A 16,288-nucleotide genomic window follows, 5' to 3' on the forward strand; every position below is an offset into this window, starting at 1 on the left:
CTGCTCCTTCCTGCAGGTATTTTATAGCCGTAACATGTGTGGGTGCAAGGAGGTTAGAGGGGAAAGGCTGGGGTGAGGAGTGGATTATAGAAGAATGATTGTTTCCTTTCGCTAGGAGCTGCCTGGAGCAGAATTTCCCCTTCAAAGCCTTGGTAAGAGCAGCTGGGGATAATGAACAGTGGTTAAAGATGCTTTGTTTTACATCCAGCAAAAAGGATCATTAACACTTGGGTTTTTTAACCAAGCCTGTGGAAGGGCCCCTGCTGCTGTTGATAATCACGGTAACCCTCAGGGTAGCGGGGGCAAAGGGGTGGGTAATTCACCAGAAAATGGTATTCACTGATTTGGATTATGTGCGCCACTGCGCCTCTCCATTCACGTGCTTAATTAAGGGCTGACGAGTACAAAATAAATGAAACTGCACTTCTTCACTGGAACAATCTGGGGAGCCGCAGAAATTCTGCAGAGGGAGGGGATCTGCCAGGAAAACAGTGGTACCATCTCCTCATTACGTTTCTGTACTGGAGTTAGTCTTAATGTCACATGATTCTTAAGGGGCAAAAGGCTTGAGTCCAAGGGACCTCTCCTTGAAATCATGGTACGGGAGGAGGAGGAGTATAGTTTCTTTCTTTCTTTCTTTCTTTTTTAAAGATTTTATTTATTTGAGAGACAAAGAGCACAGGGGAAGGGGCAGAGGGAGAAAATCTCCCAGCAGACGCCCCACTGAGTGCGGAGCCCAATGTGGGGCTTGATCTCAGGACCCTGAGATCATGACCTGAGCTGAAATCAGGAGTCAAACATTTAACCGACTGAGCCACCCAGGCGCCCCAGGAGGAGTGTAGTTTCATCTTCATTTTATCAAAGGAGAAATAAAGACAAGGAGCCATGACGAGGACAATACTAGACAGCTAGTCTAGGGCGTTAACTCACATCAGGGAAAACCCCAGAAGGAAGTTGACTCCACCTTATTTGTGACATCATGTTTTACATCATTCAGAAGTTTTTGTAGAAGTCTCTATAGTGACCAGCTGGTTGACTGCCTGAGAGTCATTTCCATTTGTTCAGTCCCGAGGCGGGGGCGGGGGGGTGGGGAAGAGTAGGGGGTGGTGGTGAGAAAATGGAATTGCTTTCTTATCGTTCTATTAGGCAGATCTGGATGGAGGGAATTGAACCTAGTTCACAAAGGGTTCCCAAACGCACACTGGCCACTTTCACAAAGTGCATGGAAAGAGCAAGAAGCCAGGGCTCCAGATTGCTTAAACTAATGCTCCACCCCCTTCCTCTCCATCTCCAGATCACTGCCAGGACACTCTTGTTGACTAGTTAAGACAAGTGAAATCGACTGGCGGGCTCTACAGTTCCCACAAGCCTGTTGGTTCCCCTTTTCTCAGAAGCTTAAAACAAAGGACCTGAAAGTCAAATGACCCAATTTAAATGACCAGTGTCCCCGAAATAGGACGACTTTATTTTCAGTATTAAAGAGATTAACAATAGTTCTCATTATTCTGACTTATCCATATTCAAACTCACCTGCTCAGAAAGTTGCAGGCAGTTTCTAACAAGTCCTACTAATCATTAAGAAAGGACTTCCAGTAAAGGTTATGTGCACAGGAAAGATCAAAGAGTAGAAAATGCCAAACAGAGGTATCCAGAGAGAAAGAAGGCTTTCTGTGGCTGAAATATTTTGTGTCCATGGTTCAGGAATAAGATGCTTCTGCTGGGAGCTGAGAAATCAAGATGAGAAACCTTTGGCATCCCAACTGGATGTCGGGGTTCTCTGCGGTATCTGTGGCTAGTTTAATGCAAACAGTGGGAGAGAGACCTGAGGAGGAGGAGGAAGAAATTCTCAACCTCCACTCAATCACCAGCCGCAGCGTCAGGACTGAGAACCGACTGCGAATACACTCAAGGCCTGACCTTGAATGGCACTGAGACAACTCGGAAAACGAATCACTTAGTACTCAAGTCAAGCCTGTTGTGAATGAAGGGCCAGCTCAGTTGCAGCCCAGGGCCCTCGTACTGGAGACCCTCAGAAGAATGGGCACCAGAGGTGAGGATGATACAGCTAGTTATGTGATTTAAAAGGCAGTAACCCACAAGGATGGAAGTAACAGCTCTCACCACTATTCTGCAGATAATCGACAGGACTCCATCCTTAGGGCAACAGGACTGACTAAATCCCTAGTAATTTCATGTTAGGCAGGATCGTGGGTCATAGCTCTAAGTAGAAGCTATAGGTTCTACTCTATAAAAATCTATGTACAGTATAGATCCAGGAGGCTGGGACACTTAGAGAGTGTGGCAGAACACATGGTCTTCAAAGATCTGCTTCTCTTTTGCTGGGAAGGTCTTGTCACAAACTGGACAATTCAAACAAAGGGTCTGCATGTGCTGCTGCTCCAAGGTGTGATCGAAAATACCATCAGCAAAGTCTGATTTGCAGGTGGGGCATCTCCTCATGGCGAGCTGGGAGGAAGAGCAGAGACGTCAGTACAGATGGAAGCTATGTGTGGCAGAGGCCATGTGTCCTGTTCTCTTATACCCTCAGCACGGAGCATAATGCTTGGCACATGGGAGGTGCTCAAGAAGTAGAGGATGGATGAACAAAGTCACATCTGGAGACACTCACCGAGGCTTTCTCTACCCCGGGACTCAAAGGACCTACTAGTGTTCAAGTACTCAGAGAGCTTTCAGCAGAAGGGGCGCTGGACATACCTTGTGGAGCTGGCTGCCTAGTTCTGGTACCAAACTCAGCGCACAGTGGGAGGTCTACAGCAGAAAGCTGATGGGTGAACTGTGCTTTCTTCTCCGCACCTCAACGGGCTCCCTCGGCTTCGGGTTTGACCCAACTGATCCAGCTGACTTTGGACTTATCAAAATGAACCAGTCTCCCTATGGTTCTCCCATAAACTGGAGCAGGAAGGGGCATTCCTCAAGGATTTTATACTTACCAGGCTCGGGGCCGAACTTTCCTGGATACCTGAGGATCATAAAAAAGATTTCATTCAATGAAAGAAATACCATCCGTGGATTCTCCAGCTGTGATCTAGCAGCTGGTTTCTGTAACTTCCTCCGTTCCCTTTCTCCCCACTGCCTTTGACTCTTTCGCTCTCCTGTGTACCATTAACTGCTGATAGAGGGGATCTAGGTCAATGATAAAAGGAAAAGAGGAAAAAATAATGAAGTGGCATTTTTGATAGTCATGTTTATGCTACAGAATCAGAAAAAAACAAACCTCTTTTCAGTATGGGGAAAATGAGATTTTAATTAAAACAGTCACGATTTAATAAGAAAGCAATTTGAGAATAGATTTTAAGACTGAAGCCATGCAAACAGGTATTTTTAAATGAAATGCTTAAAAATATTTTTAAGGAGAAAATAAATGTGTACCCCTGACCGCTGTAAAGATTTGATTGTGACTCTTAAGAGAACACGACTGCTTTAAACTGTCCAAGAAAAGGAAACGAGGTCTTCTATCACTTTTGGAGACCAAAGAGGAAAAGTTCCCTGTTCCTTTGTCCCTGGCAAGAACAATCTGACCCTCTGTCTTTGAGTGACAAGACTGGTTTTCATCCCCATTTCCTGTCCTCCAAACCACCCCGGGGTCTCTGTGGGGCCCGTTCCTGCTACCCTTGGTCAGGCCATCAGGGTGGCTGCCATAACTGCCCATTCCTGGGCGGCATACCCCACCTCTTATGCTTCCATTTCCAAACCTTAATTAGCTTCCTCAGCTTTGTATGTGTATATCTTCTACATAGACACATTTCTCTGATTTATATATTTGGAATAGAGCCACGGGACTCAATTTGTGTCTGCTGCCTCTAGGCGAATGATCTGATTTGCGTCTTCTAGATTCAGATTTATTTCTCAATTAACACTTCTCGCCTGGCAATCTTTCTATTGGGTCCTCGGCTTCTGCCCAGCAAGGCTTAACAATGAGACTGGGCTTAATTAGCATCTCAGGCCAAAAAAAAATTTAGTGGGAGAAAGGGATGCAGGCAAGAGCCTTCTAGCTCAAATGGCAATTGTCTTACCAGAATATGGGTTTCCATAGACAAGTCCTGGGTTTTGTCCGGCACCTCCTTGATCTGAAGTAGGCACTTGATAGGGCAAAGAGTCAAAATCCAGACCCATGTAACTCAGCAATCTGCTGTTCTCCCTCTTCAAAAGCTAGGGAGAGAACGTTTAGAGAGACATGTTGGAAGACGACAACAAAGAATTGACCACAAGCAACTGGCTAGGGGATGCCCATTACAGGTAGTTCTCAATGAACAACGTGGGGGTGGAGAATCCCAGCAACGAACAAATCGTAATTCTTCTAGGGGAGGCACAGCCTCCACACTCGGAAGATCTGAGTTCTTTATGCCTGAATTTAAATGTATACTGAATTTTGTTTAGATTAATACAAAAAAGAATTTTAAGTCTCTACATACATACCAACCGAGGTGGGGTACAAACGTTGTATGCATATATGAGGGGGGCGGGAGCTATATTAAGGTTGAAGCTGTTGCAAATTATTGAGAGCAAAGTGCTTCTTTTAGTCTTTCCTTTCTAGAACAATTTTCTTACACAATGTGAATATTCATCTGATACAATTTTCCCTTCTTCACGTTTTATCCTTTCAAATGGATATACCAACAGAGAGTGAAAGGAGGAAGGAAGAGAGGGAGAGAATGAGGGAGAGAATGAGAGAGAATAAGTTACAAGGAGGACAGATAGCATTTAAAAAGTCCTTAGAAAAAAAAGTTAGTAAACTGCCCCTTCACATTTTTTTTTTTTAAAAGATTTTATTTATTTGACAGAGAGAGACACAGCGAGAGAGGGAACACAAGCAGGGGGAGTGGGACAGGGAGTAGCAGGCTTCCCGCTGAGCAGGGAGCCCGATGCGGGGCTCGATCCCAGGACCCTGGGACCATGACCCGAGCCGAAGGCAGACGCTCAACGACTGAGCCACCCAGGCGCCCCGTGCCCCTTCACATCTTAAGAGGGCTTTACTATAGCTCTTAACAAAGCTTTCAAATATCAGATCTTTTCCTCCCTGTTGCAAATTGTGTATATCTTCCCTCCCTCCCACCGCCCCAACAGACTATACCAGAAAATAGAGATTTCAAACTCAAGCTCTGTTTATCTAAATCCAGAGGATGAGGATGACAGGACCGGAAACAGACTCCTAAGGCCCCTACAATACTGAAAGGCATTGGCATAAATGACAGAATCAAAGCTAGAGATGATCACTTGGAGGCACAGCGTGGAAGGGTTACAGAAAGGGGAGAGATGGAGAACCAGGGCAGGTGTAGATCTAGGAGCACAAGCCAGAGTGCATGGACACCTAACTTTGATGCAAGAGCAGGAAAGTGCCTTTAAGTACAGTTTTTTTTTTAAGTTTTTATTTATTGTTTTTAATAATCTCTACACCCAATATGGAGCTCGAACTCACAACCCCCGAGATCGAGTCACATGCTCCTCCAACTGAGCCAACCAGGTGCCCCCAAGTGCAGCTTCTTTATTTGCTGCCATCATCCTCAATCAACCAAGAATAGCTTGTGTCTAACCCACAGCAGAAAACAAATACTGATTGGATGAATGAATGAGTGAATGAATGAATGCAGAGCATTTTATTAGGAGCCTACCATGGGTCCAGCCCTGGCACAGACTGTCACTACTGCCCCGGTTTGGTAGCAGAAGAAAAGGAAAAAGGTGTGCTGAAGGAAATGGGTCCCTTAGCTAGCCTAAAAATGACGTAGGATATTACTCCCCAAAGACAATACAATAGGTGTGAAGTTAAAAGCAAAATGAATTAAGTTAGATCTTCATCAAGGCTCTTCCTTTCAAGTTGACTACTGCCATGGCAAACAAGTTTCATTTATAGAAGCAAGAGAGGGTTCGTGGTAGATGAGGAAACCAGATTAAATGTACTCGTAGGGGGCGCCTGGGTGGCTCAGTTGGTTAAGCGACTGCCTTCGGCTCAGGTCATGATCCTGGAGTCCCGGGATCGAGTCCCGCATCGGGCTCCCTGCTCAGCAGGCAGTCTGCTTCTCCCTCTGACCCTCTTCCCTCTCGTGCTCTCTATCTCTCATTCTCTCTCTCTCTCAAATAAATAAATAGAATCTTAAAAAAAAAAAAAATAAATAAATAAAATAAAAAAATGTACTCGTAGGAGCAATGGTCTCACCCATTGTCCCAGAAAGGGCTCTTTGATTTAACTTGTTAATCACCACATCTCTGGGTCACCCTGCTCCTTCTCCTTAAAACCTTGCGGTTTCCAGGGGTGCCTGGGTGGCTTAGTCAGTTAAGTGGCTGACTTGATTTCAGCTCAGGTCATGATCTCAGGGTAGTGGGACTGAACCCTGCATTTGGCTCCGCACTCAGCATGGAGTCCCCTTGAGATTCTCTCTCTCCCTCTCCCTCTGCTCCTCCCCACCACGAGCTCTCTCTCTCTCAAATAAACAAACAAACAAATAAATAAATCTTTAAACAAAACACCTTGGAGTTTCTAGCCTGTTGTATACACTTACATCATTTTCTCTTTCCAATCTCTCTTTCTCCCTCTGCAGAACATTACATATAATCTTGTTCTCATTCAGCGTTTTTGAAAGGCCAGAGTTCTCGTCCTGTCAATAACAAAAAACAATTAGGATTAGGATCACATATTGTCATCTGGATCCAAGGTGGGGTACCACAAGGGGCCTGTAGAGGATCTGGCTTCCCAAAGCGGTGGGACTGAGGTGGGGGAGAAGGCAGCTGGGGTGCGGAGGACGTATGGTGGAGGCGATGCTGACTTACAGAGAAATGATTTAATAAAATGCCTGAAGGCCTGCCCTGGCATCGAGATGCCGGTTTCTTTTGGTTTAGCTGGTAGTATAAGTGACCAAAGAGAGGAAAAGTCATAAGCTTGGGAAAAGCCCCAAGACTGACTTATCAGAATTAGGGATAAATGGAGCCCTGTTTTAACTGCACCCAACCATGGAAACAAGCATCTTTGTCTTGAAAAACATCTCACTCGATGTAGTGTGAGGCACTTAGGTCGATGTGACGCCCTCCCAGTGAGGACAGGCATCTGCACTCAAGGAACACTGAGGAAGAAGGAACTCTGGAAGGCATTTATCCAAGGCTACAAGGAACCCGGACTGAGGTCTTGGGCGTCCCGGTGTGACAGGCTGACCTAATTTCATAAACCCCACGCTGGTAGGCATGCTTCCGTGCTTCCCATCTCCTACCTACAGACAGACACGTGCACATACCTCACAGAAACACTTAAGCTAATCCTACTAGTTGTGGTTTTTGTTTTTTTTTTCCAAGATTTTTTATTTGAATGCTGGTGCCCAAACTGCTGTGCGCTTCTAGCCGACCCTGAGGTAGTAACTCAAGCGGGGCTACCCGATGACAGGGCTGACTGCAGGCTCCTGGCTCCCCATCCCCAGTGGCTCCTGCTGGCTCTTCTGGTCCTGCTTCACTTCCTCAAAAGGCAGAAATAAGAAAGGGCTATCTGAGTCTGCACAGAAACCTGCTCAATGGTTACCAAAACCTTCCCTGAGACCCGCGGCTGGACTGGGGCCACTACTTCCGGGGACCCCCAGACTGGTTTCTGGCCGCACACTCCAACCCTCCTCTTTTCAGCAGAAAGAGAAATGTTTCTCCCTAACAAGGGTGGGCAGTCCTCCGGGCTTGGTCTAGGAACCACAGACCTTCACACCCCTGGCTTCCTGGGCCCCTGAGCTCTGTCACCTACCAGTTGCGCAGCGGCCCTGAGTTGCCTGATCTGTCTGTGGAGTCGTTGACATTCTTTGTACTTCTCTAAGAAACAGGCTTTCCCGGCCTCTACCTTTGCCTTCAGGCGCTCCACCTCTTGTACTAACTGCTTCTCCACCGCTGTTTTCCTGTTCCTAGGCGCCTGAAGTATAAGACACACGGTCCTCGTAGTTAGGGGCCCTTTGCGTATGTGAGGAAGAAGCTCCTGGGTCTTGAAAAATATGCCACGAAAACCCAGGAAACCCCTACCTGCCACAAGGAGGTTCACACATTTGAAGGGCTACAGCTTATTTAAAACAGTGATTTCTCTGCCACAGCAGAGGCCACAAGCTCCAATGTGTGCGGGCGGGGGGCCGGGCCAGTGACGTCGCTGACAAGGAGCTGAGGGCCACAGGCCAGCGGAGGCTGGAGGCGCGGGGAGAGCATGCGGCCTGTCTGGAGGGAGCAGGGACCAGCCAGCCGGGCGTCGCTGCTGGCTGGGGATGCGGGCTCCGTGCTGCCAGAGCCTCCAAGTTTTCAAGAGGCTAGAAATACACATTTTTTTTTTTTTTAAATGGGAAATGTTCCCATTTTTAGTTATTGGTAGCCAGTTCAAGTTTTGAAAAACACCCTCTAGGCCAAAAAAGACATTTCTCTGGGCAAACCTTAACCTGTGAGCGGCAGCTTTTCTAACTTTGTTCTCCTCTTTATCATGCTAAAGTATCTAGTAGCTTCCATATGGTCGGTACTCCACTAGTTGATTGAATAATGGCTGAGTGAATGATACTGTATACACTGCAGATACGGTATGACTTAAAATCCCAACAGCTGGACATCCTCCAGACACCAGGGTTTCTCATACCCTTATAGCAATTCAGATAATGGGCTTCCTGGTAGCTGTCATCACCATAAGGCCTCTTTTCCAACAATCTATTCTAGGAATTTATCAGTCAGTTAGGCTTTAATTACTATATTACTATAGCTCAGAATAATTTAGAATGGTAATTGCTAATAGTATATTAACTATAACAAAAATTTTCACGGCTGTAATAGTTTCTAACCAAAGAGCTTGACTTTATAATCCTTCATGGGTCTGCCCCCATGATGAGAAGGGGTGACTCTGGGTGATTCTTGGCTCAAGGCTCTATTGAGGACAACCTGTCATGAAGCCCTTTAAATATCCCTTTGCCATTCATCACACCGTAGAAACGGCCACCTCTCCTAAACGTTTTGTAGATGACAAATTCTCTGTCCTTCTGGGACATCTTGCTAGATGTCCAGTGGTAAACGCTATTCTCCTCTGCCTTTTTTAGCTTTCCGTCCCCTGAAAAGAGGCCCTGTCCCTTCCTGCGTGCAGGCTCCCTCCCACAAAGCCGTCCCAAGACAGACGTGCCGTTAACTCCTGTTGCTTCTTCATGGCCATCATTTCTTCCTCCTTCATCTGCTCTACTGTTTGCTCCAGCTTCTTCTGGTACTCCCCCTGCACAGAAACAGATGTTGGTACCACTGCTGGGCAAACAAAGGCGCGCACACACTGGGGAAGGGCCTGCTGAGCTCACGGGCAAGCAGCCGGCGGACAGAGAAGCAAGTCTTCCCTTACTATTTCTGAGAAGAGCCACGAGATCCCTCATCTCAGATGGCTTCCTCTGAGACCCTTCCCACAGCCGGCGACAGCCGTATATGACAGAGGAAACAAAGAACTGTGTATATATTTTCTTGCAAAGGCCCAAAAATGTTGGGCCCATCCGTGACTCTACCTGTTGAGTTAAAGTGAGAAGGAGCTGGCTATTTTCCTTTTTCAGACGCTCCAACTGTTCTGTCTTATCTTGATCTCCCCGCACAAGCTTCTCCATTTCTTTCTCTTGAGTTGACAGCTGGGCCTAAAGCAAAAACAGTGACTATAGCCAAGACATAAAAGAAAGAAAACTGAACAGGAACAATGCTGTTTAATGTGCACTAACACACAGAAGTGTGCGCTCCCTGGCAACTCCCAACTGCCAAATATCCCTAGAACGCCCACTTCTCCGCTCTCCCGCACTCCCTGTGTCTAAGACTCAACTGAGGAAAAGTCAACAAACCACTCTTTAAGGCATAGCTTAGAAACCAAGAGTGATTCAGCTGTTATCTGCTTTACATTCTAGACTTTTTTTTTTTCATTCTAGGCTTTTGAGAAAGACTTTACTTGAAAAGATTTTGTAGCTAAAAGAAAAAAGTTTGAAAAGCACTGGTAGAGCTGACAGTCCTCCATCTTAAGAGTTCATGATAGGGGCGCCTGGGTGGCTCAGTCGTTAAGTGTCTGCCTTCGGCTCAGGTCGTGATCCCAGGGTCCTGGGATCGAGCCCCGCATCGGGCTCCCTGCTCCGCGGGAAGCCTGCTTCTCCCTCTCCCACTCCCCCTGCTTGTGTTCCCTCTCTCGCTGTGTCTCTCTCTGTCAAGCAAATAAAATCTTAAAAAAAAAAAAAAAAGAGTTCATGATAAATATAGACTGAACAAATTATTCAGTTCCTTGTGGACTGGGACTATAAAAGTAACGGTGTGTGTGGGGAGGGTCAAGAATAGAAAACGCCGTGAACATTTAGTCTGACGCTTTGAAAGGTCTACTGAGACCCTCGCTACAGTGAAATGCATCTTTCTCTCTCTGGGCCACCAGTGGGAGGTGTGATGGCCAGGGTAAGACAATACACTTTGGCAAAGATTTGGCATTACCTACCTGGAGCTGATCCACTCGGACTCCCATCTTCTCATTTTCTGAGGACATCTTTTGGTTTTGTTCCTTCAGTCTGTGGAGGTGAAGAGGACTGAGTGAAAAATACGCTGATTCTGGGTCAGATGCCCCAGGCCTTCAATGACTTAAGGCTGCCTTGGCCCTAGGCTGTGGAATTAGTTTAAAATCCATTCTTCTTCAGTCCTGTTTCGGCTTCCTGACCTCAAACTGCACGTATTCGACACTTCACGCTAATACTTGAATTCCGGTTACTTCGCCTTACCGTTTGGGTAGTAATGCTCCAACCTAGAATCATACTTGTCACTGCCATAAGAGAAAGACTGTTTTCTAATGAGTTCTGGAGATCTAATCTGACCCTGCCCCGAGGTGTCTGTAACACAGCAGTTCCTCCCATCTGAGAATCACACTCACTGAAGCAGCTCTGTCTCCCAGCGGTCCTTCTGCGCCTTCACTTGCTGTTCCAATTTCTTATTGGTGCTCTTTAAAGTTTCTAGCTCCTCCTGCAGATTGAGACGTCAAAGGAACAGACCATTTCTAAGACACGTTTTAGTATCTCAGCTAGCCGACAAATATTTACTGAGCATTTACTACATGTCAGGCACTTATATGTCATGACACGACAGTGAATGAAATATCCAAGTAAAGGGGTTTCCAGATTAAAATGTTCTTAATCTGTTCTCTCCACGAAATGCATTCACCTTAATTTCTCTTCCACCAGAGCTTGTATTTGTCCATTAACTCATTAAGCAAATATTTACTGAGTGCCTCTGAGGCACTGTTCCTTCACTGCAGACACAGCAGCGAATGAAATAAAGTGGCTTTTCTCTTTGAAAGGTGCTGTCCCATAAATTCACGAACACCGCATACGTAATTCAAGTTTAGGAGCCACATAATTAAAAAAAACAGATACACTTAATTTTACTAATGGTACATTTAACTCAGTATATCTAAAATATTGCTTCAATATGTAAGTAAGAAGGAAATATTTTAATTTTTTTCATATTAAGTCTTCAAAATGCGATATACCCTCTACGCTTACAGCGTATCAGAAGACGCCATGTTGCCAGTGTTCCAGAGCCACGGGCTCCACATTTGGTTTTTCTTTCCCAACTTCATTCTGCACTGAAGCCAACCTTGTCCGTCAACAACTCCCTGCTTTTAGCTCCAAGATTGACAAATTTATCATCTTTTAAAAAATAATTTTTAGGGGCGCCTGGGTGGCTCAGTCGTTAAGCAACTGCCTTCGGCTCAGGTCATGATCCCGGGGTCCTGGGATCGAGCCCCGCATCGGGCTCCCTGCTCCGCGGGAAGCCTGCTTCTCCCTCTCCCTCTCCCCCTGCTTGTGATCCTGCTCTCACTGTGTCTGTCTCTGTCAAATAAATAAAATCTTTAAAAAAAAAAAAATAATAATAATTTTAAAAAAATTGTAGGAATATGTACATAAAATTTTCCCTTAATCATTTTTAAGCCTACAGTTCAGTGGCATTAAGTACATTCACATTGTTGTACAACCAGCACCACGTCCACTCACAGAACTATTTTCATTTTGCACAACCATGAAAATGTATGTCTGTATAAGCTAATCAAAGCAAACAGACTCCCTGTTCCCCCTACCGGTGCCCCCACTCCCAGCAACCACTACTCTACTTTCTGTCTCTATGAAGTTGGCTACTCCAGGTACCTCATCAGTGGGATCACATGCTATTTGTTTCTCTGTGTCCGACCCATCTTACCCGGCTACTGTCTTCAATGTTCATCCATTCCATAGCCTGTGCCAGAATTTCTTTCCTTTTTAAAGCTGAGTAATATTCCATTGTTATCTACACGCTAAACCATGTCTATCCATCTATCTGTCACTGGACACCTGGGCTGCGTCCACCCTTTGGCTGTTGTGAAAGATGCTGTTATGAACATGGGTGTACTAGTCTCTCTTTCAGAAAACAAGTACTATCCATCTCTCTTTTATAGAGAGGGAAACTGAAGTTGAGAGATGTTAAAATTTCCCCTGCTTCATCAAATAATAAGTGGGAGAATCAGTCTGTGTGACTCCAAAGATGGGGTTCTTAACCACTGTATGGTCCTGGCTCTAAAACACATGGGTTTTCCTGCCCATTTTTATTGTTTTTAATTTTTAATTCCTAAAAAACATGGGTTTTAACATCAAAAAAATCTGAGCTCAAATCCAAGCTCCTTTCAAAGTCATGAACTGTTGTGACATTGAGCAAGTCACCTAACCTGTCTGAGCTGCTGGGTGGTTTTAAGGATTAATTGAAGCAATCCGCTTAATTACAGTGCCTCACTTACAGTGCACATAGTGGGTGCTGAATAAATACTGGCTTGTGTTATCACGACAACTAGTAGCTAGTCGGTAGGAGAGCTAACCCAAGAAGCCAGACCCTCCGATTCCTTGGCTAGAACCTGGCAGGTGAGCTGTAGGGCTCCTGGCCAGGACACTGGTTCCTGACAGACAAACAGTGAATTACATCTCTGCCACCTGTTTGTTGTCTCACTGCCTGGAGTAGGCCAGATCTGTAGCCTGGACCTGTCACCCACATTTCTCTACCAGCCCAGGGCTGAGGACATCACAGGCGTTTGTGTGACAGCAATGTATAAAGAACAGTCTGTCTGGGAGTCAAGAGAGGTGGTCCTAACCTGGTGCGGTCACTAAACGGACCTCTTCCTCTCTCCTCTGGGCCTCAGTTTGCTCACCTGTAGATCAAGGGCTCTACAGATGGTGACAGCCAAGGTTTGCATGTTCTGGAACTTCTAAGGTATGACCTCAGTGTAATTAGTTTATAGTACTTAAGAGAAGACTCTCCTCTTTAGCTCCTTGCATTATCAACTCTCATTTACCACCCACTGATTGGAAGGATGTTTCAAAAGAGAAGTAGCAAAGAGTTTGGATAACCTGAAATCTTGCTTTTATACTCTCTACTCTCTCGATGTCCACATTCTAGCTAATCAAAGCAAATAGATTACATTCTACATAGGAAGTAGGAAGAAGCAGTCAGACTGCCTGGGTTTGAATCCTGGCTCCATCATGGATTAGCTGTATGAGAGATTATGTACCTGTCTAAGCCTCAGATTACTCATCTGTAAAATCAGGGTAATAATAGTACCTATTCCAAAGTTTAAATAAAGTAATCCATATAAACTTTTAACCCTGTGCCTATTCAAAGATATTAGTATAAGGGAGTAAGATCACAAGCAAAACAGAAGGTGGTGCTGGATAAGAGACACCATCCAATTCTGACCTCTGTACTCTAGGTTCAGGTTCTTCGTTTGTTTTCAGGCTCATGTTTAACTAGCAGCCATACCTCCTTCTTGTGGAGCTCAGCCTGCATGTCTGAGTTCTGCTTCTGGAGGCTGACACAGCTGTCCTTCAGCTCCTGGTTTTCTTTGCAAAGCTCCTTATTGTGCTGCTCAATTTCTTCCACCTCACCCTACGAAAGAGCATCTGTGAATTCATATTTGACCCTTTATAGCTTGATAAATATTCAAGTCCCTCTAGTGGAACATTCCCATAGGCTGGGATGCTGAGAGTCTGGTGGATTCCCACTCATATAGCGACATCCGTGCACCCTGAATGGGATCACCTCCTCAGTATGTAGGAAAGGGGGTAAGGTAGGTATGTCTGTATAACTGCAACACTGAGCCTGTCATTATGAAGAAAGAAAGACAAAATTAAGGCCATAAAGAGTTAAAAGGCAGAATGACAGAAGAATGTCGATTCTTCTTGCAAACACTTACTACTCTTTGTCTTTCCTAATGCACTTAGCTCCTAGAGGCCAAGGACAGCAAGTGATTTAATTGAGTTTTCACTGCCTACCAGAGTGCTAGATGGAAAGAGGGTGTCCTGTGAAATAACTGAGTGAATGAATCTAATACTCATGTATGACAGGCTCTGGGTCGGAACTGAGAGATAGGGGCGCCTGGGTGGCTCAGTTGGTTAAGCATCTGCCTTCGGCTCAGGTCATGGTCCCACAGTCCTGGGATCGAGCCCCACATCGGGCTCCCTGCTCTGCGGGAAGCCTGCTTCTCCCTCTCCCACTCCCCCTGCTTATGTGCTCTCTTGTCAAATGAATAAATAAAATCTTAAAAAAAATTAAAAGGACGGAGAGACACAAAGCATATTTGGTGTATTCCTCCTCAAAGGAGCTTATAAATTTACCGTTGTGGTAAGATGTGCAGATGCGCAGATGACCAGATGTGTAGATTATCAAAACTAAGCAACTGGAAAAGTTAAGGGAAAACTGAATGCCAACTGAGTTACAGCAGCTTTAGAGAAAGGAGAAATCACTTATTGTTGTGATTCTTTTCAATGTTCTTAAGTCATTCCTGAGCAGGTTTGAATGGGTACTATATACATTTTTCCCAATAGTATCTGTTAAGACATTCAATAAAGGCTTATTGATCCTAATTCCACCCTATCCTGAAATTACTACTCTTAATGGCAGGAAAGGATTGAGGTGAGATGTTTACAGACCTGAGTGGTAACCACCAGGATGTCCTCCTCATTTTCTGGACGGAACTGGAAAGGGATACTTGCTCCCCGGACCACACCATCCTGATCCACATAGCAGAACTGGTAATACTCATCATCCTTGGGCAGGTAATAAGCTGAAAACACAACATGATTTTTAAACCAAAATAAGGTCTATTAAGAAAACTAAAAATCTGGAAGTCTTTTATCTGCCCCAGAAATCTTAAGCTCAAGGGAATTAGTCTTAGCTGCTGTCTTCAAATACCTTTGATCTAGGATTTTTCTCACCTTTGAACTGGACTTCCTGCTGTTTGGCTGATTCGCTGTTTAGGTCAATGGGCAAAGTGACCCACATGAAGGTGTAATACTCACGGGTTGTCTTCCATCCCACCTGCAATGACAGAAGGCTCTCACTCAGCATCTGAAAGTGCTCAGGGGAAAACCCTTATTTGTGCTAGGTCTTCTTAAAATGCATTTACTATTTACTTGTTTATGTTGAAAATAGAAGGAGTCCCTTATGATATGTGGTATGAAGTCTGATACACCTAGAAACTGGCACACACACAGTCCAGAATACCTGGCTCAGAAGGAAATGAAAACTGACCCCTCAACACCCAGGACCAGAGTTCCAAAAATTCTATCACCACATCAGACAGAGAACGGTGAGTGGCTGGGGAAAACAGTGAAGACAGTTCTGGGGTTGTGAATCTGATCCCGCTACCTTCTCCCAACAGTGTTCTTAGAACTTCTTAATCAGAAAGCCCTTCTGACCCACCGTCTCCATGGGTCAGTCCTCTCCTGTGTCCAGGCCAGTCTTGTCACCCATACTGACCTGGTTATACTTGTGCATTTAAAAATGCTGTTTTTGAATCAGTTGCACATGGAGGGGCAAAAGGGTTCTTAGATTATGAGGTAGGTCCCAGATAACAGAGTCCATAGAATTTCGTGGTTTTCTTTCTTTTTTTTTTTTTTTAAGATTTTATTTATTTGACAGAGAGACACAGCGAGAGAGGGAACGCAAGCAGGGGGAGTGAGAGAGGGAGAAGCAGGCTTCCCGCTGAGCAGGGAGCCCGATGCGGGGCTCGATCCCAGAACCCTGGGATCATGACCTGAGCAGAAGGCAGACGCTTAACGACTGAGCCACTCAGGTGCCCCACGTCAGTGTTTTTCTTAATGCGTGCTTCACGAAGGCTTTTTGGTGACAGATACTGACAACAATCTGGCAGTCATAGAGGCCTCCTCCAGGTCTTGAATGCAATAAGTCATGATATAAGGATACCGTAAAATATGCCTCAGAGCAGAAAGCTGGCTAAGTGGAAAATATTCTTTTTTTTTTTTTTTTTTTTTTTTTT

The 16,288-nt window shown here is 45.2% G+C and overlaps 1 protein-coding gene across 1 annotated transcript in view; it reads right to left on the minus strand.

Moving 5' to 3' along the window:
• Positions 1-1,429: 1,429 nt before the first annotated feature.
• CALCOCO2 (calcium binding and coiled-coil domain 2) overlaps positions 1,430-16,288 on the minus strand; it is a 26,217-nt gene continuing 11,358 nt past the window's right edge. Inside the window, exons 3-13 of the mRNA XM_021703884.1 lie at positions 15,225-15,327; positions 14,940-15,073; positions 13,771-13,896; positions 10,865-10,953; positions 10,439-10,508; positions 9,486-9,608; positions 9,122-9,208; positions 6,516-6,611; positions 4,035-4,170; positions 2,952-2,980; positions 1,430-2,466 (exon numbers count right to left, since the gene is read on the minus strand). Of these exons, the coding sequence (XP_021559559.1) occupies positions 2,290-2,466; positions 2,952-2,980; positions 4,035-4,170; positions 6,516-6,611; positions 9,122-9,208; positions 9,486-9,608; positions 10,439-10,508; positions 10,865-10,953; positions 13,771-13,896; positions 14,940-15,073; positions 15,225-15,327 (1,170 nt within the window). The 3' untranslated portion in view covers positions 1,430-2,289. The remainder of the gene's footprint in view (positions 2,467-2,951; positions 2,981-4,034; positions 4,171-6,515; positions 6,612-9,121; positions 9,209-9,485; positions 9,609-10,438; positions 10,509-10,864; positions 10,954-13,770; positions 13,897-14,939; positions 15,074-15,224; positions 15,328-16,288) is intronic.

Source organism: Neomonachus schauinslandi, chromosome 15, assembly GCF_002201575.2.
Source record: "Neomonachus schauinslandi chromosome 15, ASM220157v2, whole genome shotgun sequence".
Classification (NCBI taxonomy): domain Eukaryota; kingdom Metazoa; phylum Chordata; class Mammalia; order Carnivora; family Phocidae; genus Neomonachus; species Neomonachus schauinslandi.